Consider the following 17,207-nt stretch of genomic DNA (forward strand, 5'->3'; position numbering starts at 1 on the left):
AGGCCAAATTTAACAGTAAATATTCATCTTAGGAATCTTAGAATTGTTTGCGGAGGAAGGCTCCAAGACTGTTTCTCCTTTCCATTCTCTAATTGTTAAACTTTGTTTAAGGAGATCTTGAAGAGGGGGAAAAGAAGTTTGTGTTTAAAACCTTTTTGTGTTAGCATTGAAGTTCTGGATTGCTGTGGTTGGAACTGTGAATCTAAGAGCACAGAAAGATAAGAAAATATCTTGTCCTGGTGGCTGTGGGTGGCTATTTTGTTTAGATTTTTTTTTTCCTTATATGCAAATAATTTTTTTTTAAAATGCTTTTTTATTCAGGTTCTCCTAATAGGAAAATCCATAAACTTCTTACATCAAGTTTGTCATGATCAAACTCCATCCACAAAGGTGATTGCTGTGGCAAAATCTGCGGAGTCTTCAAAAGATGGTAGAGTATTAATGTTATTCAGTGTCTTCCCTTTGAATTGAGCTCTCTACATTATGTGGTTTAGATCGTAAACCGACTGTTTAAATAGTGGGGTGGAAAGAAGTACAAAAGTGCCATCTGCCCTAAAATAGAGATATTTTAATGGATACTTGCTATTTGTGAAAGAGGTATGATGGTGCATGTTCTGTAATTTTCTTAATTTGGTAGGTTTGCTGGATAGTTGGTACTGTGCTGAATTTCTGGATGAAACCATTCAGAAACCAGTCTGCCTTCAGCTGACTTTGGTTGAGAGAGCTGGGGTGGGAGCAGGGATATTCTGGAGTGCTGCAATAAGAGTTAGTATGTTTGACTTGTCATCAAATATACTCCATCATACAATTCCTTAATAATGCTGAATTGATTCTGTGATTGAAAAATACTAAATACTCAATTAGTTGTAAGAGAATGAGCAATAAAACCAGGACAGAAACCTGTCTGTGAATGCATTATACCAGTATGTCCAAAGAAAATTGAGTGTGTGGAAGATTAGTAAAATTCTTTTTGAAGATTACTTAAAATTGGGGTTGCCGGTTGTTGATTATTAAACCAAAATTTAACTATCAGAATTCCTTCAGGTTATTTTATTACGTAGAACAGATTCCACTTTTAATTAGTGAGAACTTACATACTATTTGAGGTTACTTTTGGTGGCATATTCATTGCAATGAAATTAACATTTTTATGATGAAAGAGAGAAAACTGTAAACATTTACACCAAGGAGATTTTATATGTAAATTAAGCAAAGAATATGTAGGATACTGCTACATCTAGGATAAAGGACAACTTGCTGCCTTCTGATGAAAGTGGTATTTTGCTACTATAACTTCTTTTGATAATTTGTTTAACATACCAAAGATAGTTTAATTGTGAAGATGTGACTCACTGGGATATTTTCTCTGATTTAAATATTTGATTTTCAGTCAAGTTCTTGCTTGCTAAGAACATTCTTCTTTGCTCTTTGACAGCTTGTACCATGTATTTTTTGTTATTCCTGTACTCAAATATAACTTTATTACATATGACTTCGAAGCTTGGTTTTGTGGGATTGTCTTTTTTTTCCCCTCTTCATTAGCCTTGGATTAATTTTTATATTAAATCTTCACAGCATGGACTTCTACCATGAGTACCTCCATGAAAGATGTTCTAATAATAAAATCCCATTCATATCTGGAAGAATGTCATCTAATAATGTGATTTTTTTGTACCATGTGCAGTGCTTGCCTAGTCAGAGATGTAGTTAAAGTGCAGAGAGGGGTCAGGGTTAAGTGAATAACTGTAAATCCATTTGAACAATCATCTTGCCAGCTACTCTTGAAAAAGGAAAAAACATTCTTTGGCGACACTGCTTTCACCACTTTATGCAGCATTTATGGCCATGCTTTTCCAGTACTTTTCTTTTTTAAATTTGTACACATTTCTCTCTGCTTGGTTGAATGGGAGATGTGCACAAATATATGTTTCCTATTATTTAGGGGACTAGAGCTTCAGAGCGAGTACATTTAAGTGCTGAGAATAACTGTTTGAGACAGAAGTGTAGGTTTAGAAATAGATGTTACAATGTGCAGTGTGCTAAAGCTGTGCTGAGCTCTTGGTCTGCAGCCCGAATACCTCATGGTATTGTACTGCTTTAATTCTGTATGAAACTGCATTTGTGTTTAGGGCACTTTACGCATTTAATCCTGAAAGAACTTTCTGTGTCAGCGGTGTTGGAAATGCTTCCTTTCTTGCTTGTCTGTGCCATATGACAATATCCTGAGCATCCCTTCAGATCATTACTGATTATAAGATATGGAAAGCTAGGATGCCAGCCTGAGTTCTGGATGCTTTTTCTCTTTTAAAATCTGACCATTTCAAGGGTTTGGCTGTATTTTTTTATTTCTTTCGTTTGCTTTGGAACCTTAGCTGTCATGTTTCCATGGTTTCCTTTTGATGCTGAAGTAATCATGGTGTAGAAAACAGTCTGAACATGTATTAAAACAGGAAGTTAGAGATAAAAAGCTGTGTAGAAGTTGGTCATCTTGCCTGACAGGGAATTGTAGCACTTGGGGAAGAGGGTTAGTAAAAGAGGCAGATAAAGTGACTGGACCCCAGCTCCTACATCTAGCTCTCTACAGTTTGGGAACTTCTGATTGGACTACACACTACATTCAGTGGCAACTCATGGACCTGTCTGTCAGTACTTCTAGTCTGATCCCTTTTTTTGCCCATTTCTGGCTTTTCAGTGTCCTAATACTGTTTTGCACAGTTTTCCGAACTTGTGCCCAGGCCTCTTGTTTGTTGATGCAAACAACCTTTTTGGCAGTTTTGCATGTCAGGCAGGCATGTTACATTTCCTATGCTGGTATGTGTGTACAGAGATGGTGCATTACCGGTACCTGTGTAAAATTGAATTCTCCAGTCTGAAATGAAGGGCTGTGGCCATGTCGCTTCCTTCAAGGCAAGGGGAGTACTACCAAGGAGAGGGGAAATGCTTTTTCTTCTGCTTAGGACAGTAAGAGGTTGAGACTGGTCCATGTGTCCTCAGCCGTAGGTACTGCCTTACATATGCTCACTCCTACTTGAGTGGAGGCACAACCAGCACGTGTGACATGGGAGGCTTGGCATAGGCAAGTTAGGAAATTGCCTGCTGCCTGTTGACTTTGCCTGTGCCTTGAGCCAGTCCTAGACCTAACCTTTGTGACTAATAGCTAAGGTGCTAGCTTTTAACTCATTTTGGATTGGTTTGTTCCCTCTCTTGTTTTACCTGCTAGGCTCTCTTCTTGAGGAAAGACACCTGCAGAAGATTAGTAGGGTGTTGTAGCTTACTGTGTTCTGTCTGTGCATCTCTGGGGTTTTTTTCCCCCTTCTGGAAGTTCTTCCTTCTTCCTCGAAAGCCAGCAGTGAAGCCGTGTGGCAGATCACATGGCTGGTGCCACTTTGCACGCAAGCAGCCCCGCTTGGACCCATCTTTTGGAGAGAGCAGTAAAGTGGACAGGATCTGCTGACAAGGAAAGAGCAGATGAAGGAATTGACTGGAGATTCTCGCTGCCCTGTTGTCCTGTAGCAGTGACACAAATGCATTTGCATGAACTGATGTCTTTCCCTTTCTCCCCAGCAGTGGGAACACAGCTGCATGCTTCCTTAGCTGAGCATACAAGAATTGCTTTGTCAGATCACACCAGGTCTCTGCCTTTGCCAGAGTAAGCAGAGATCTTGGTGAGCTGTCTGTCTTGGTTTGCTGTCACTGACTGGAAAGGGGACTTTGAGGGTTCCTTACTACAGGCTGTATTAATTCTCACATCCCTAAGTTTGATGTGTGTTACTTGACTATGTACTATTCCCCGAGTGTAGGGACTGTGAGCATAACAAAGTATTGTAACAAGTGTAATCTCTTTGACATCTCTGCATATTCTTGCACTTTTTTTGTCTTATGGAGAGCTTCACTGGTTACTGAATGAGAACTTGGAAACCTCAGGGAATGTCATTGAGCCAGGCATTGTGAATTTTTCCTCAATCAAGAGTGACTTCTTTATTAGAAGCACTGTTAATTTCTTCAATTTATAAGCATTTTATTAATTGTGGCTGAATGTCATCAGAACAACACAGAACTTTGTTTTAATTTTTCCTTTCTGCAGTACAGGTTGAGACTAATCCTGGAGCAGGCAGTGCACTATCCTACACTAATTTGGTATCTGGATTTTTGTTTTTTACCTGTAGAGAAATAGTTGTGTAATTAAAAATCATTGAAAGTGGGAGTAAATCCTTTAACACTGTGGAAGGTCTGAATCTTATGATAGTTGGAAATCCACTATTTGGAGTATTGCTCCGTGTTGCCTAAAGAGGCCACATTTCTTGCTATCTCCTGACAGCTTTATTGCAATCCCTTTCTTAATAAGCTTATAGTTGTAGAAAATAGTGGAATAAGCTTCCTACTAAAGGGCAGTGTCCTGCTTTCTGTCCCCAAATTGCCATGCATTAAAGGTGGAGAAGAGAATATCAGGTTGGTGACTGTCCCCCAGGTAACAGAAGCATAGTCCATTTTCTCTTATTCTCTCTTATATACGGGAACTCTTTTCTGTTGAATGTTCTGACATTCTGGTTCTTTGATTTATTCCCGCAGTCCCCTGCCTTAGAAGTGGCTTCTGATTTAGATCCCCCCACAAAGCTTTTCCCTAACTCTGAGCTTTTAGATCTCCTTCAAATTATGTGATTTTGTAAATTTCAGCACTTCAGCAAGCTTAGAAAACCCCAACTTTTTGTGTAAAAGTGATGACTCAGTGTAAAAGTATGAGTTCTTACTGGAAAGTACAAGCTGGGCACTAATTAAAAGTAATACTGTTGAAATATAGGCTGCTTTAGACTTGCTTTCACTTTGGCTATGGCAAATGTATAATATAGTGGATCAGAAGAAATAGTTTTTCTGTTTGCATTTTTCAACTCCAAAGCTTGTTTGCCACAGTTTTGAAAACTACTAATGTAATTTTAATCTATCTTTCTTTTTTTTTTTTTTTTTTTTTTTTTTTTTTTTTTTTTTTTTTTTTTTTTTTTTTTTTTTTTTTTTTTTTTTTTTTTTTTTTTTTTTTTTTTTTTTTTTTTTTTTTTTTTTTTTTTTTTTTTTTTTTTTTTTTTTTTTAGCTGCTGATTTGTTCACAGATCTGGAAAATGCCTTTCAAGAGAAAATTGATGCAGCTTATTTTGAGACGAGCAAATACCTGCTGGATGTTCTCAATAAGAAGTACAATTTACTGGAGCACATGCAGGCCATGAGGCGCTACTTACTACTTGGTCAAGGAGACTTTATCAGGCATTTAATGGACTTGCTCAAGTAAGAGAATTGGGAAAGTAACTATGTTGAATTTCTGATGCTTCCAAATGTGCATGATCAGCACAGAAACTGTTTTGCTTTTGGAAGAGGTCCCTTCCAGTATCTTGTTCAGTTAAACCTTTGAGTAATAACCGTTACATTCTATTTTCAGTTTAATTTCTTTGACTCCGAGGCTCAAACTTTGTTCTTCCTTTTTGATAAGAGGTGTATGCAGTACCATTTCACAATGTCTTGAGAAGTTGCACTAATACAGTTATCTTTATTCTGGCCCTGTGACAGACAGCCCCAAGGATGTTAGCATTTCTCTTGCTCCTGTCAGAGCAAGTTGAAGCAGAAAATTTCTGGTGCTCTTGATGCCATTAGTTAGCATTGCTGGGAGTGTTAGGCCTTTGTATTTTGGAGTTGTTTGGTTCAGAACATTGTGTCAAAACCCCTTAATGCAATTTAAAAAATGTAATTGATGCCTCACTACCCTCTGTTCTAAGCGCTCAGGTTAACCTACAACTATTGGTTTCAGATCCTAGTGTATTTGCAAGCTCACTGCTTTTACATGCTGATGCTACTAATGAAATTTAGTCTATCAAAAATGTTGTTTCTAAAGCTTATCTTTGGTATAGAGGGCAAGCTTTGTAATAGAGCTTCATTTAACTTGTTTGTAAATCAAAATCATCTGATGACAATTGCATTTTGCAACTTTGAATAGTTTAAGTTAAATAGAAAGTAAATAGTTTAAAGTAAACTTTGAATAGTCTAAGTTGCATAGAGAGGGTGGGTTTGCGTGATGTCAGCACTTCTAAGCCCAAGCTATCAGTAAGTTTCTCAAAACTGAAATTGAATTACTGGTTTAGTGTGTTAATCATTTAATCTGCCTCATTTTAGTTATGAATGCAACTAAAATTACAAAATAGCTAAGCTAGCAATCCTGGTAACTTCAAATTACTGGCATTAAATTAAGGATGAAGTTACTCCTCGTGGTGATGTTCAGGAGTATAGCTGCATATGAGTAGATGTATTCTATTCATACTCTGCTCAAATATTTTACTCACTGATTTTCTTCATGAATAAAACTGAAAGAGTAATGGGAGAAGTTCTGAATGTCTGTCAGAAAAGTGTTTTGCTGTGTGCTGCAGTTACTACTGAGCTGCTGCTGCAGGATACTTCAATAATATGCTGTGACTGTTTGTTTCATAATCACCAGGCCAGAGCTTGCACGACCAGCTACAACCTTATATCAGCATAATCTAACTGGAATCCTTGAAACAGCAGTGAGGGCAACGAATGCCCAGTTTGATAATCCTGAGATCCTCAAACGATTGGATGTTCGACTTCTGGAGGTCTGTTCCGTAATGGTGACCCTGATCTGAAACATACCTTTGTGTGTGTTTGTGTGTGTGTGTGTGTGTGTGTGTACATGCAGTCATCTACGTGAAACGGAACTTTCATATGTATATATAAACACACTCCTCCCCTCCCTTTCTGTTGAAATTTGCTTTGAATGATATAAACCTCATTTAATAAGTCTTCCCGTTTCCTGTCTATTGTCTATTTGTATTTCAAGCTGTGGGTTTACAGCCATTGACAATATGAAGTTGAGTATTTGGGGCCTAACAGGATTTGATGCCCTGATTTAAGGTTCAACAAACAGCTCTCACTGCTGTTGCTCTTACCAGAATCAGGATGGGGAGGGGCTGGTTGGAGTGTTTGTCTCTGCCTGTAGTTACAAAGAGGGAAGCAATGAAAGCACAGCTGGTGAAAGAGACCTCTGGTAAGAAACTGGAATTAATGAGAAAGCTCCAGTCCCAAAGGTGGGAGTTCAGTGAGGAGCTGTAGCATCTGAAATAAGTCCGTCGTCCTGCCCAAGAAGTTTTTCCTTCCCTTCATTTTCCATTACCAGCTCCAAAGGAGAAACATTGACATTACAAGCATCAGCATTTGGGTGAGATGAATCTCACCCTTGTGTCAAACTCTGATTAATTTTGCTTAATCTACTACTTTCAACAAGGAACTCCTTTATGTATCTCTTATAGATGGGGGTGCTTGTTTTGTCATAGGCCTTTGATGAAAGACTAAGCAAGAGCTAGTCTTCAGCATTAGAATGCTCTGAATATGTGCTTGAGGTAGCATATATTTTTATTACAGGTATCTCCTGGGGACACTGGCTGGGATGTCTTCAGCTTGGACTATCATGTTGATGGGCCAATAGCAACGGTAATGTTATATACTGCTGGCTGTGAGTGTGTCTTGAATTGAATTGCTAAATATCTTTTTATTGAAATAATGTTTTTTGTTCTGCAGTGTGAGATCAGATAACTTCTACTTTTTTTTTTTTTTTTTTTTTACTTAACTGTAAAAACAGTTAAGCCAATTCTTATAAGTTAACTGTCAGTGCTAGAAAACTGCATTTAAAGCAATTGTTACTGCAAATCAGTAATTCATATGTTTAGCAAGTACTTAATAAATGGAGTGCTCTTCTTTCATTGTTACTAGTCTGTAGATACTAACTTGGGATAACTTAAAATTATATATTTGAGGAGAGAATATATTTGAGGAAGAATATATTTGAAGAGAATGTATTTATGTTATCTAAATGGCATTTGATAGGTAGCGTTCACTAGAACTACTGAGAAATCAGCTGCACTTTTGATGAGAATGCATTTAGCCTCTGTAAAGAACTTTTTTTTAAGTAGGACAAAATGTGAGTCTAACATGCAGAAGGAATGTTCATATGTAGTTTTAAGAGCAAAGTGTTTAGGCTTTGTCATCTTCACCCTTTCTTAGACTTTCAGCAGTGCCCTCTGCCTCCTTGAATGTTAGGACACTGTTCAGCCCTCAAGGAAGGATCTTTCCAAAAGCTCTCAGGTTTCCAGAATTTTTTTTTTAACAAGGTTTACCAATAAACTGCATGGATTAGATAAGGTGGACTGTGAAGAGGTTCTTGGTACTTCAGAACATATGGTATGTCTTTTAAATTTGTACTGATATTTTCTTTGTTTTGCAGGTGTTCACACGTGAGTGCATGAGCCACTATCTAAGAGTATTTAATTTTCTTTGGAGAGCAAAGCGAATGGAGTATATCCTTACTGATATATGGAAGGGGCACATGTGCAATGCAAAGCTTCTGAAAAGTATGCCAGGTGAGAGGGGCTGAAATGGATGACATACTTGGAAAATTGATTTAGATAACTGCATCTTATTTTAAACTGTGTATTAAGAGGGGGAAAAATGTCTTTTGGGACAGATGAATTTTGTATTTCGCTCCTTTTTGACTGGCTGTTTAATGAATGATGATGAAGGTAAAATAACATTATTGTAAGTGGAAGTTTCCTGTTTGTTAATGCTTGGTCACTGAATTGAAAAGTTGCACTAATATAGGTATCTTTATGCTGCCTCAGTTGTGAGACTGTAACTCTTCTCTCCCTTTTTTTCACTCTTCTATCCCTTTTTATTCATCTTCTTTGATGCCTTTCTGTTTGTACCCTGCATCTCCCACCCTCTTGCTCTGTCTGTTAACTAGTAAGGCTCATAAATGCACACTTTGGAATTTACTAGTTTTACTTTAGTTCATTCCCTTTGCTTTTGTGTAGCTAAGAACAGAAGAGGCTAAGAAGAGAAAGATGTTTGAGAAGAAATAGGAAAATTCTTAAGTGTTGTGGCTCAGGTATATGTTTAATGGACTGGGACTTCTTGATCCTATTTCTCAGTGGAGAACGTCATATTTGTCAGCATCTGTAATGGCTCACTCTCGAAAATTTTTTCTAATCTGTCTGCATTTTTTCAGTAAAAAATAGCTACAATGTTCTTTGCTCGTCTGTTGCCAGCTAATGTTGCTGCTACCATCTAAGATTAGGGGCTGTTTTACGAAGTATTCAATCTGGTAGAAAAAAATTTGCCACGCTGATATGTGGTTGTGCTTGTCCTTGCAGTCTTTAACATGCCAACTTTTTGAATTTTTTTACAGAGCTTTCTGGGGTGCTGCATCAGTGTCACGTTCTGGCGTCAGAAATGGTCCATTTCATTCATCAAATGCAGTATTACATTACCTTTGAGGTATACTCTATCCACCCAATTAGTTACTTAAAAATTAAGTACTTTTAATACTCTGTATGTGTTGTGTGTCTTAACTTTCAAAGAGCTTGTCATTGAGCAAATCAAACCAGCCCAATTATGAATCATTGCTCCAGGTGCTTGAATGTTCATGGGATGAACTCTGGAACAAGGTCCAACAAGCACAGGACTTGGATCACATCATTGCAGCTCATGAAGTTTTTCTGGACACAATCATAGCTCGGTGCTTGCTGGATAGTGATTCCAGGGTAAGTCTTCTCCTTTGCATTCAATTGTAAGTTTATGATCTTGGCTTATGTGTTAGGAACCACCTTCTTCTACGTTATAGGAGCAAAGAGAAAAGTAATTTTTCTTCCTTTGATAAAAGGTTTTATAATGGTAAGTTCTGTACCTACTGCCCAGACACAATGACACATGTTGAGAATAAAACTTGCTGCCATGTGGGCCAGTTGTTTTTGGTCCTAACAAGCTATGTGATTATGCAGCCACTGACTTAGGGCTTTGCAAAACAGTCTCTCCAGCTATGTGTAAAAAACATTTTTTTTTATTTACTCATATTCTGGAGAATGGTAGTAACTTAAAATTCTTGCTGTACAATTGTTTCACTATTTTGTTGTCTGACTGTGTCACAGGTACTTCTGAACCAGCTTCGAGCAGTTTTTGATCAGATCATTGAGCTCCAGAATGCGCAGGATGCAATGTACAGAGCTGCTCTGGAGGAGCTGCAGCTGAGGTTGCAGTTTGAAGAAAGGAAAAAACAGCGAGAGCTTGAGGTGCAGTGAGGAAATTACTAGAACATGGAAGTTAATTGGGGCAAATATACTTGTCTTTTGATATTTTGATATTTAAAATTTTGTAGAGGTACAACAAAAATAAAAAGTGTGTTTGGGACAGATGTAAAAGTCATTAGCGGTAGCTAGTGACCGCAGACAAAACTGCTGAAGGGTGGTTTTGATTTCTGTTGTGCCCAAAATCTCTGAGTAAGATTTCTCTAGTGGATTTTGGAGGATGAGAAATTTGGAGCTCTTTAAGGTGAAGTAAATGAGAGAAGCTTTAATGTTCTGAACCCTTTTGCCTAAAATGCCAGAGCTCCATGTCTCCCTCCATGCTGTCAGTCTGTGGGACATGCAAGAGTTGGTGAGAGACTTGCCTGCTTTGCTGACATCAGATTTCTTTCATGTGCTGCACAACCACGAGGGGGACTGATAGTTTCAGTATTGGAGGCTCCATCCTTGTCTTTCTTTGGCAGTGGTTGATTTTTCTAAGCATGGTTGTTTAGCTTGGCAGAAGGTGGCCCAATCAGAAACTTGCATCATGTAACCTCTTAACTCATTTGGTCTCTCTGTAGGGCAAGTGGGGTGTAACTGCATCAGAAGAGGAAGAGGAGAGCAAGAGGATGAAAGAATTTCAAGACTCAATACCTAAAATGTGCTCACAGCTGCGAATACTTACTCACTTTTACCAGGTGCCTCTTAGGTTATATTTTTTTTTTAAATATGCTAAGCTTTGATGTGTAGAAATGAATTTCAGATATTGAGTAGGTATTACTTATGTATTCATGTGTGCAGTTTGTGGATCTAGGACTTCATTTTTTTCTTCTCTACTTAGAAGCCTGTATTCACTGTTCCTTAGTAGTCAAAGGTTTTGTGATCATTTATGTTCACCTCCCAAAGGAGGAGTCTTTTCATGTAAGTCTCCTTTTTCCTCTAGTAGTGGAAGTAATAGCTATCTTTTGGTGCAATCTGAGGGTAAAAAATAGAATTTCTTCTGCATTCCATTTTTTCTCACTGGCTTTGCAAGTCATTACTATTAAAGACTGCAGACAATTTCTTGTTAAAGGCCTAATGCTTGGATTTCAGCTCACTGATAAGCCATTGGGGGGAACGTGCACAGACTATCTTATTTAATGGTAATTTGTTCTGGCTTTGTCTTAATTTGTTATATCTGATGCTAAAGCTCCCTTTCCCCAGAAAAATCAGCTGTTAGATTTCAGGAAAAGCGTTTCAGAAAATGATGTGAATGACACAGCACTCTGTGCCTCAGCAGCCTTTCAGGTCAGCTGAAAACCAAACCCTATCCCAAATAATTTCTTGACTTTGACATGTGAGATACTCATGATGTGATGTACCTTTTAACCTCTCTTATCTCCTTTGGCATGCCTGAAGTTAAGATTTTTTTTAAAAATTTTGATACTGAATTTGACTTGAAGCTGTAGGGCCTGCTTTTTTCCTTGTTGCTGCTAGTATTTCTTGTACCTTTCTTGGGTTTTATGTGCAGAAATACACATTTAGACAAATATGTATTGTTTTTCTAGTTAACTGAATGAGTTTGGAGTGATTTTGCTGGGTTGTTACCCTCATGAGTGAACGATTGTTTCTAAAAGTTATAGCTGAGACTTTGCTGTAGAGCTGCAACAAGGTGAGGTCTCCTGTTGGCACAGGTTGTGTCCTGAATGGCATTTCAGAACAGTGGCACAGAAGCATTTCCTCAGCATGCTTCAAAAGACTGAGCTGTCTGTGCTGAGTCTTTGAGGTGTGTGGTAGGTATTGGAAGATAAAGTGAAGCTCTGGATTTTTGCAGGTAGCACGAATCCAGCATAGCCGATTTGTTAAGCACAAGGGTTCGTATCCAGTTGTTGCCTTTTTCTGTATTCCCTCTGCCTCCTTACTAGGTCTAGGCTCCACCTGGCATTCTTGTGCAGAACACACCAGGGATGTTTCCTTAGCTGTCTCTTGGGTTTTCTTTCTCCTTCAGGGAATCGTCCAGCAGTTCTTGGTCCTGCTGACAACCAGTTCTGACGAAAGCCTTCGGTTCCTCAGCTTTAGACTGGACTTCAACGAGCACTATAAAGCCAGAGAGCCCAGGCTGCGGGTGTCGCTGGGCACCAGAGGCAGGCGAAGCTCACACATGTGAACCAGCTGCCAAGGACTGCACCTCGGTATCCAAAGGATGTTGAACCTCTTGTTGGACACAGCAATCAGTGTTGACATAATGCAACCAAATCGTTTGTGGTCGGTGTCTCCCATTGCTGCAGACAACATGTGTTCAGTCCTGTGATTGTGTGACACTGTATAGCAGAAAGCAAAAAAAAAAAAAAAAAGTAGGGTTTTTTTACACTGATGTTTCTAGAATTACCAGACTAAATGGGCTGGTAGAACCTCATCCAATCTACTTGTTAAATCATCCTTTTAAACAAATGCTAATTTTATTTGAAGCTTTCTGAGCTCTTTCCACTGTAACTTATATCTGTGTCAAGGAAATCGCATCTTTTGTTTATAGAAAGCACCATTTCCTTTTTTTAACAAGAAAATAAGAAGGTTATTTTTTCTATATGTACTTGTTCTATTTGAAGAGAGCTTTTGTTAAAGCCAACAGATCAGGACCCAGACTATTGTCCTTGTTAAGAAGCTATACAGCATTTCATTATGCTGATTTTCAATGTTGTGATGTGTTTGACTGTGTAAGAAACTTTGTATCAGGAGACATAAACTTATATTTAATTTTTTTGTTGTTTTCAAATTAAAAACCTGGAATAAAAATTTAGTGGGGAAATTCTATGGTTACTGTACAGGAGCAAACTATAGAAGCAGAGTCAGGAGTGTATCTGTTGCACATAAGGTCTAAAAAATGAAGTTAAAGCCTCAGTACTGTGAAGGAAAGTGTTGGTTAAGGTTGAATAATTAATGTTTAAAATCAGATATGTAGAAACAAACTGACTAGGCTAATGTTGACTTCATTCTCTTTCCTATTTTTTCATTGTAAATATTTATATATTGCTGCCCAGAAGTTGGGGAAAGGGGGAATCTTCTTTTGCAAAGTTGTCATTATATCAGGTCATTTATTATGTTCCACAAGTGCAAGCTTAGAAAATAAAACCACAATTATCTTTCAAACTTGTTGCTTTTTGCAGTTGAAAGTTTCTGATTTTTTCTTTTTTCCAAGGTAAGAAAGGAGAAGGTTCCAGTTAGGAGCATATTGATTTACAGATCCCTACCCATTACAGGATTTTGATACTAGTCTTGTATACACCAGGAGTTGTGTGCAATTCATTAACAATTACCCTCAGATCAGCCTGGTCTGTGGCCTTTTTTGCCCTTTGCCCTTGGTCTGCTTGAACCCCTGGGAAGCAGAGGCAGCTGCCAGGCCATGCAGGTGGGGCTGCTGTGAGCTATGATGGAAGTGAACTCTTACGGGAATGATGCACTTGACTTGCAGCCCTGGACTAGCTGTTTTGCCTTCTGGATGGCAGGATTCCCTTTGCTGTGCAGGCCTTGGAATCCTTGCTTTTGTTAAAACAGGTAAGGCTTTAATCCCTGTGCCCTTAGAGGACCTGCTGCAGCTGCTCTCATCGGGTGTACTTGCAGCATTTCAGCTGTGAGCAAGTACGGACTCTGAAGCCTGGGATATTTGGTGTGCCAAAGGAAAGCTGAAGGATGCTGAGCTTGGCATCACAAGGTCACAAATCATGTGACAGGCAGGGGCACTCCATTTTTGTGGGTGTGTTTGGATTGTGTTGTTCTTGTAAAGTCTGGAAGAACAAAGCTTACATGATTGTGTTTTGGCCAAAACCGTTAGGGAAAAACAACTAGCTGCGTGGGCACTCTCGACCACTGCACTGAGAGATGTGTTCCATGATCCCATGTCATCATTAGACAATCCACAGGCCAGAGAGGCAGCACCAGTGTTGGAACTAGATCAAAATGAATCCACCAGTACCAAGGTGTGGTAGGTCAACCCTGGCTGGACATCAGGTACCCACCAAATCTTCTCTGTCAGTCCTCTGCAACTGGAGAGAGAAGAGAAAATACAACATAGGGTTTGTGAGTTGAGATAAGGACCAGGAGAGATCACTCACCAATTCGTGTCACGGGCAAACCAGACTGCACTTGGGGATGTTAATTAAATTTACTAGTAACAGAATTAGAACAGGAGAATGAGAAGGAAAATAAATCTTAAAAACACCTTCCTCCTACACTTTCCTCCTCCACAAGTTCTGCTTCCTTCCTCCCCACCCCCCATGGCAAAGGGAGATAGGCAATGGGGGTTACAGTCAGTTCTGCTGCTCAGTGAGAGGAGTCCTTCCCCCACTACATGGTGTGGCCTCTCCCATGGGAGTCCTTCATGAACTTCTTCAACATGAGTCCATCCCACAGAAACAGCTTTTCACAAACCCTTGCACTGTGGGCCGCTTTTCCACGGGGTACAGTCCTTCAGGCACAGGCTGCTCCAGTGGGGGTCCCCCACAGGGCCATGGGTCCTACCAGGAAAACCTGCTCCGGTGTGGGCTTCTCTCTTCATGGGTCAGCAGGACACTGCTCCAGCTTGGGCCTCCCATTTGGGCATCCACCTCCTCCAATGTGGGTTTCCTCCACAAAGTGTAGGTGAATCTCTGCATTCTCCATGGGCTGCAGGGGCACAGCTGCCCCGCCATGGTCTGCACCATGGGCTGCAGGGGAACCTCAGCTTTGGCACCTGGAGCACCTCCTGCCCTTCCTTCTCTGCTGACCTTGGTGTCTGCACAGTTGTTCCTGTATTCTCACTCTGCTCTTTGGCTGCAACTTTCATCTGCCTCGTACCTTTTTTTCCCTTCTTAAAGATGTTATCACAGAGGCATTTACTGTCATTCATGCTTGGCTCTGCCTTGGCCGGGGGCGGGTCCCTCCTGGAGCTGGCTGGCATTGGCTTTGCAGGACAGGGGGGAAGCTTCTGGCAGCTTCTCACAGAAGCCACCTGTGTAGCCCCTGTGATACTAAAACCTGTACATGCAATGCACTGGGAAACCCCCAGTAGTGGCTTGTGCTGGGAATGATCATTTTGAGGGGATTCTGCAGGTACCTGTTAATCTGGGAAGAGTCCTTACTGCTGCAGGAGTTGCTCTAACTGCTAGGCTAAAGGCACCAGTGGGGATCTGCCATTGTCCTCATGCTTCTTTGGGGGTGGAGACCAGTCTCTTATCCCCTAACCTGGCAGCTGTTATATTTATTTCAATCTACATCAGTTTTTTGTATCTTCCAATCTTACAATTGGAACTGGTCAGTTGTGGTGTAACAAGGGTAGCTTGGGAAAGCCAATGACCCCTTTTCAAGGAAGATGAAGCAGTGAAAAAATTGTACAGACAAAAAAGGTGAAGCTTTCTGAGCATCTGTTGGCCCTGTACTGTTGAGGCCAGATTATCATCAAGAGGGTGGATCAAAAGCTGAGTAATAAATAAATACTAAAATCAACGTTAAGGAATAATTCCTAGCAACACATTTCCTACACAGGGCTGGTTTTTATTTTGTTAGTTATGTAATGCACACTCCTGGCTGTTAATTTCAGTGTTTTGCTGTTAGAGCTACAGTGTCTGAGAATACAAATGGAGCTGAGGGTCCTTGTCTCCAGCCATGTTTCCAGGCTGAGAAAAGCCCAGCTTCTCTTTTCTGTATCCTGTCCCAGGGCCATTGCTAACTGACCCTGCATGCTCAGCCCCCTCATTTTCAGAGTTACCAAGGCCTAAAGACACTCTGGAGAAATTGCAGTAAAAGTAGAAATGCAGGAACTGAAAATAAAACTACCCCCCATCTTAGGATGTTACACAGTGTGCAACACTCTTCTGGGGGAGAAAGGCTGCCCATGTGGTGCTACCACTATCCCAAATACTTTAAAACGAAAAGAACTGCAAAGTATTTCTGTCTTATTCTTTTAAACTACAAGGGATATTTTTTCTGCTGACTGACAGAGAAAATGTGTCTTAACCAATATGCACTCTGAAGAAGTTACAAACCAGTCCCTGCAAGTTTTATATCCCTCTGTAAGTTACAGCAGCTCAACTGCCTCACAGTGCAGGATGATGCAATTTAGTATCTTAGAAGCACTCCCTAGGAAATGCAGAAGCTCATGATATAATGTATTTTTCAGTGAATTAGTTACAGGCTTAGGGTAGGAGATCAAGGACAGAATATAGTCATAATCCAGTTTTATTTTAGTGATTCAATTATTCTGTCAAGGCCCTGTGGATTTTCTTTTCTTATATCAGATGCTGTGAATAAATGCCAAGGTCTCTCAACTCTACACAGGAGCATAATATTTATTTAAAAAGCCTAAATCTGCTTGATGTATTTTGTTAAAATTAGGTGTGGAGGGATTCTGTCTTCCTCCTGTCATATGTCTATGTTTTGGACAAGAACTTTTTCAACCTTTTAAAATAATATTCCTATCAAGAATGGCCAATTATCTTTGGTTAATGCATACAACTTCCAGTATGCTACATCTAACAACGATTTTTGATATTGAGGACACTCTGTAGGTTCACATGTAAATTTTTAAACAAACAGAGAGTTGAAAAGTAATGAATGATTGAAAAAAAAGGGAGGTATTTGGACAGAAAATTGGGTCATTATTTAAAACTTCTAGATTTGAACATTGACGTTCTCTGTGACCTTGCATGAATGTTTCTGATGCTGACCTCAGGAACGAGCTATGAGTGTGCACGTTTGTACTTATTTCAATTTTCACCTGAATGAGCAACCTCAGAGATGACAGATCTTATTTCACTCTCACATAAAGGTGCTCAGGGACTTCCCCAAAGTGTCTAATTAATTTTGAAAATCATCTTTTGGCTACTTGAAATCTAAAATACCACTTTAACCTCTAATATGATTCTGCTAACTGGAGAGAGGCAGAAGAGTTGGGAGAGCTGCAAGAGAAGTGCACATATTGGCAGGCAGAGCAAGGACAGACAAAATAGCCTGCTGTTACAGAAGTCAGAGGAAATAATTCTGTCTGGTTTCTACAAGGGCATTGTGACCATCACCTGCTCTACCTTATTTAACAAAACAAAATTACAGTACCAAGGGTAACAATAAACAGTCAAAAGTAAAATGCTCTCT

The 17,207-nt window shown here is 39.6% G+C and overlaps 1 protein-coding gene across 1 annotated transcript in view; it reads left to right on the forward strand.

Annotated features, from left to right (window-relative positions):
• TUBGCP3 (tubulin gamma complex associated protein 3) overlaps positions 1-13,232 on the forward strand; it is a gene marked incomplete at its 5' end in the record, with an annotated part of 38,142 nt that extends 24,910 nt beyond the window's left edge. Inside the window, 10 exons of the mRNA XM_027904787.1 lie at positions 322-430; positions 5,085-5,274; positions 6,473-6,608; positions 7,414-7,482; positions 8,273-8,408; positions 9,233-9,321; positions 9,456-9,587; positions 9,972-10,112; positions 10,688-10,804; positions 12,094-13,232. Of these exons, the coding sequence (XP_027760588.1) occupies positions 322-430; positions 5,085-5,274; positions 6,473-6,608; positions 7,414-7,482; positions 8,273-8,408; positions 9,233-9,321; positions 9,456-9,587; positions 9,972-10,112; positions 10,688-10,804; positions 12,094-12,252 (1,278 nt within the window). The remainder of the gene's footprint in view (positions 1-321; positions 431-5,084; positions 5,275-6,472; positions 6,609-7,413; positions 7,483-8,272; positions 8,409-9,232; positions 9,322-9,455; positions 9,588-9,971; positions 10,113-10,687; positions 10,805-12,093) is intronic.
• Between the last annotated feature and the right edge of the window lie 3,975 nt (positions 13,233-17,207).

The sequence above is a fragment of the Empidonax traillii genome, unplaced genomic scaffold (genome assembly GCF_003031625.1).
Source record: "Empidonax traillii isolate 1590-97213 ecotype Southwest subspecies unplaced genomic scaffold, ASM303162v1 scaffold1090:size354804, whole genome shotgun sequence".
Taxonomy (NCBI): Eukaryota; Metazoa; Chordata; class Aves; order Passeriformes; family Tyrannidae; genus Empidonax; species Empidonax traillii.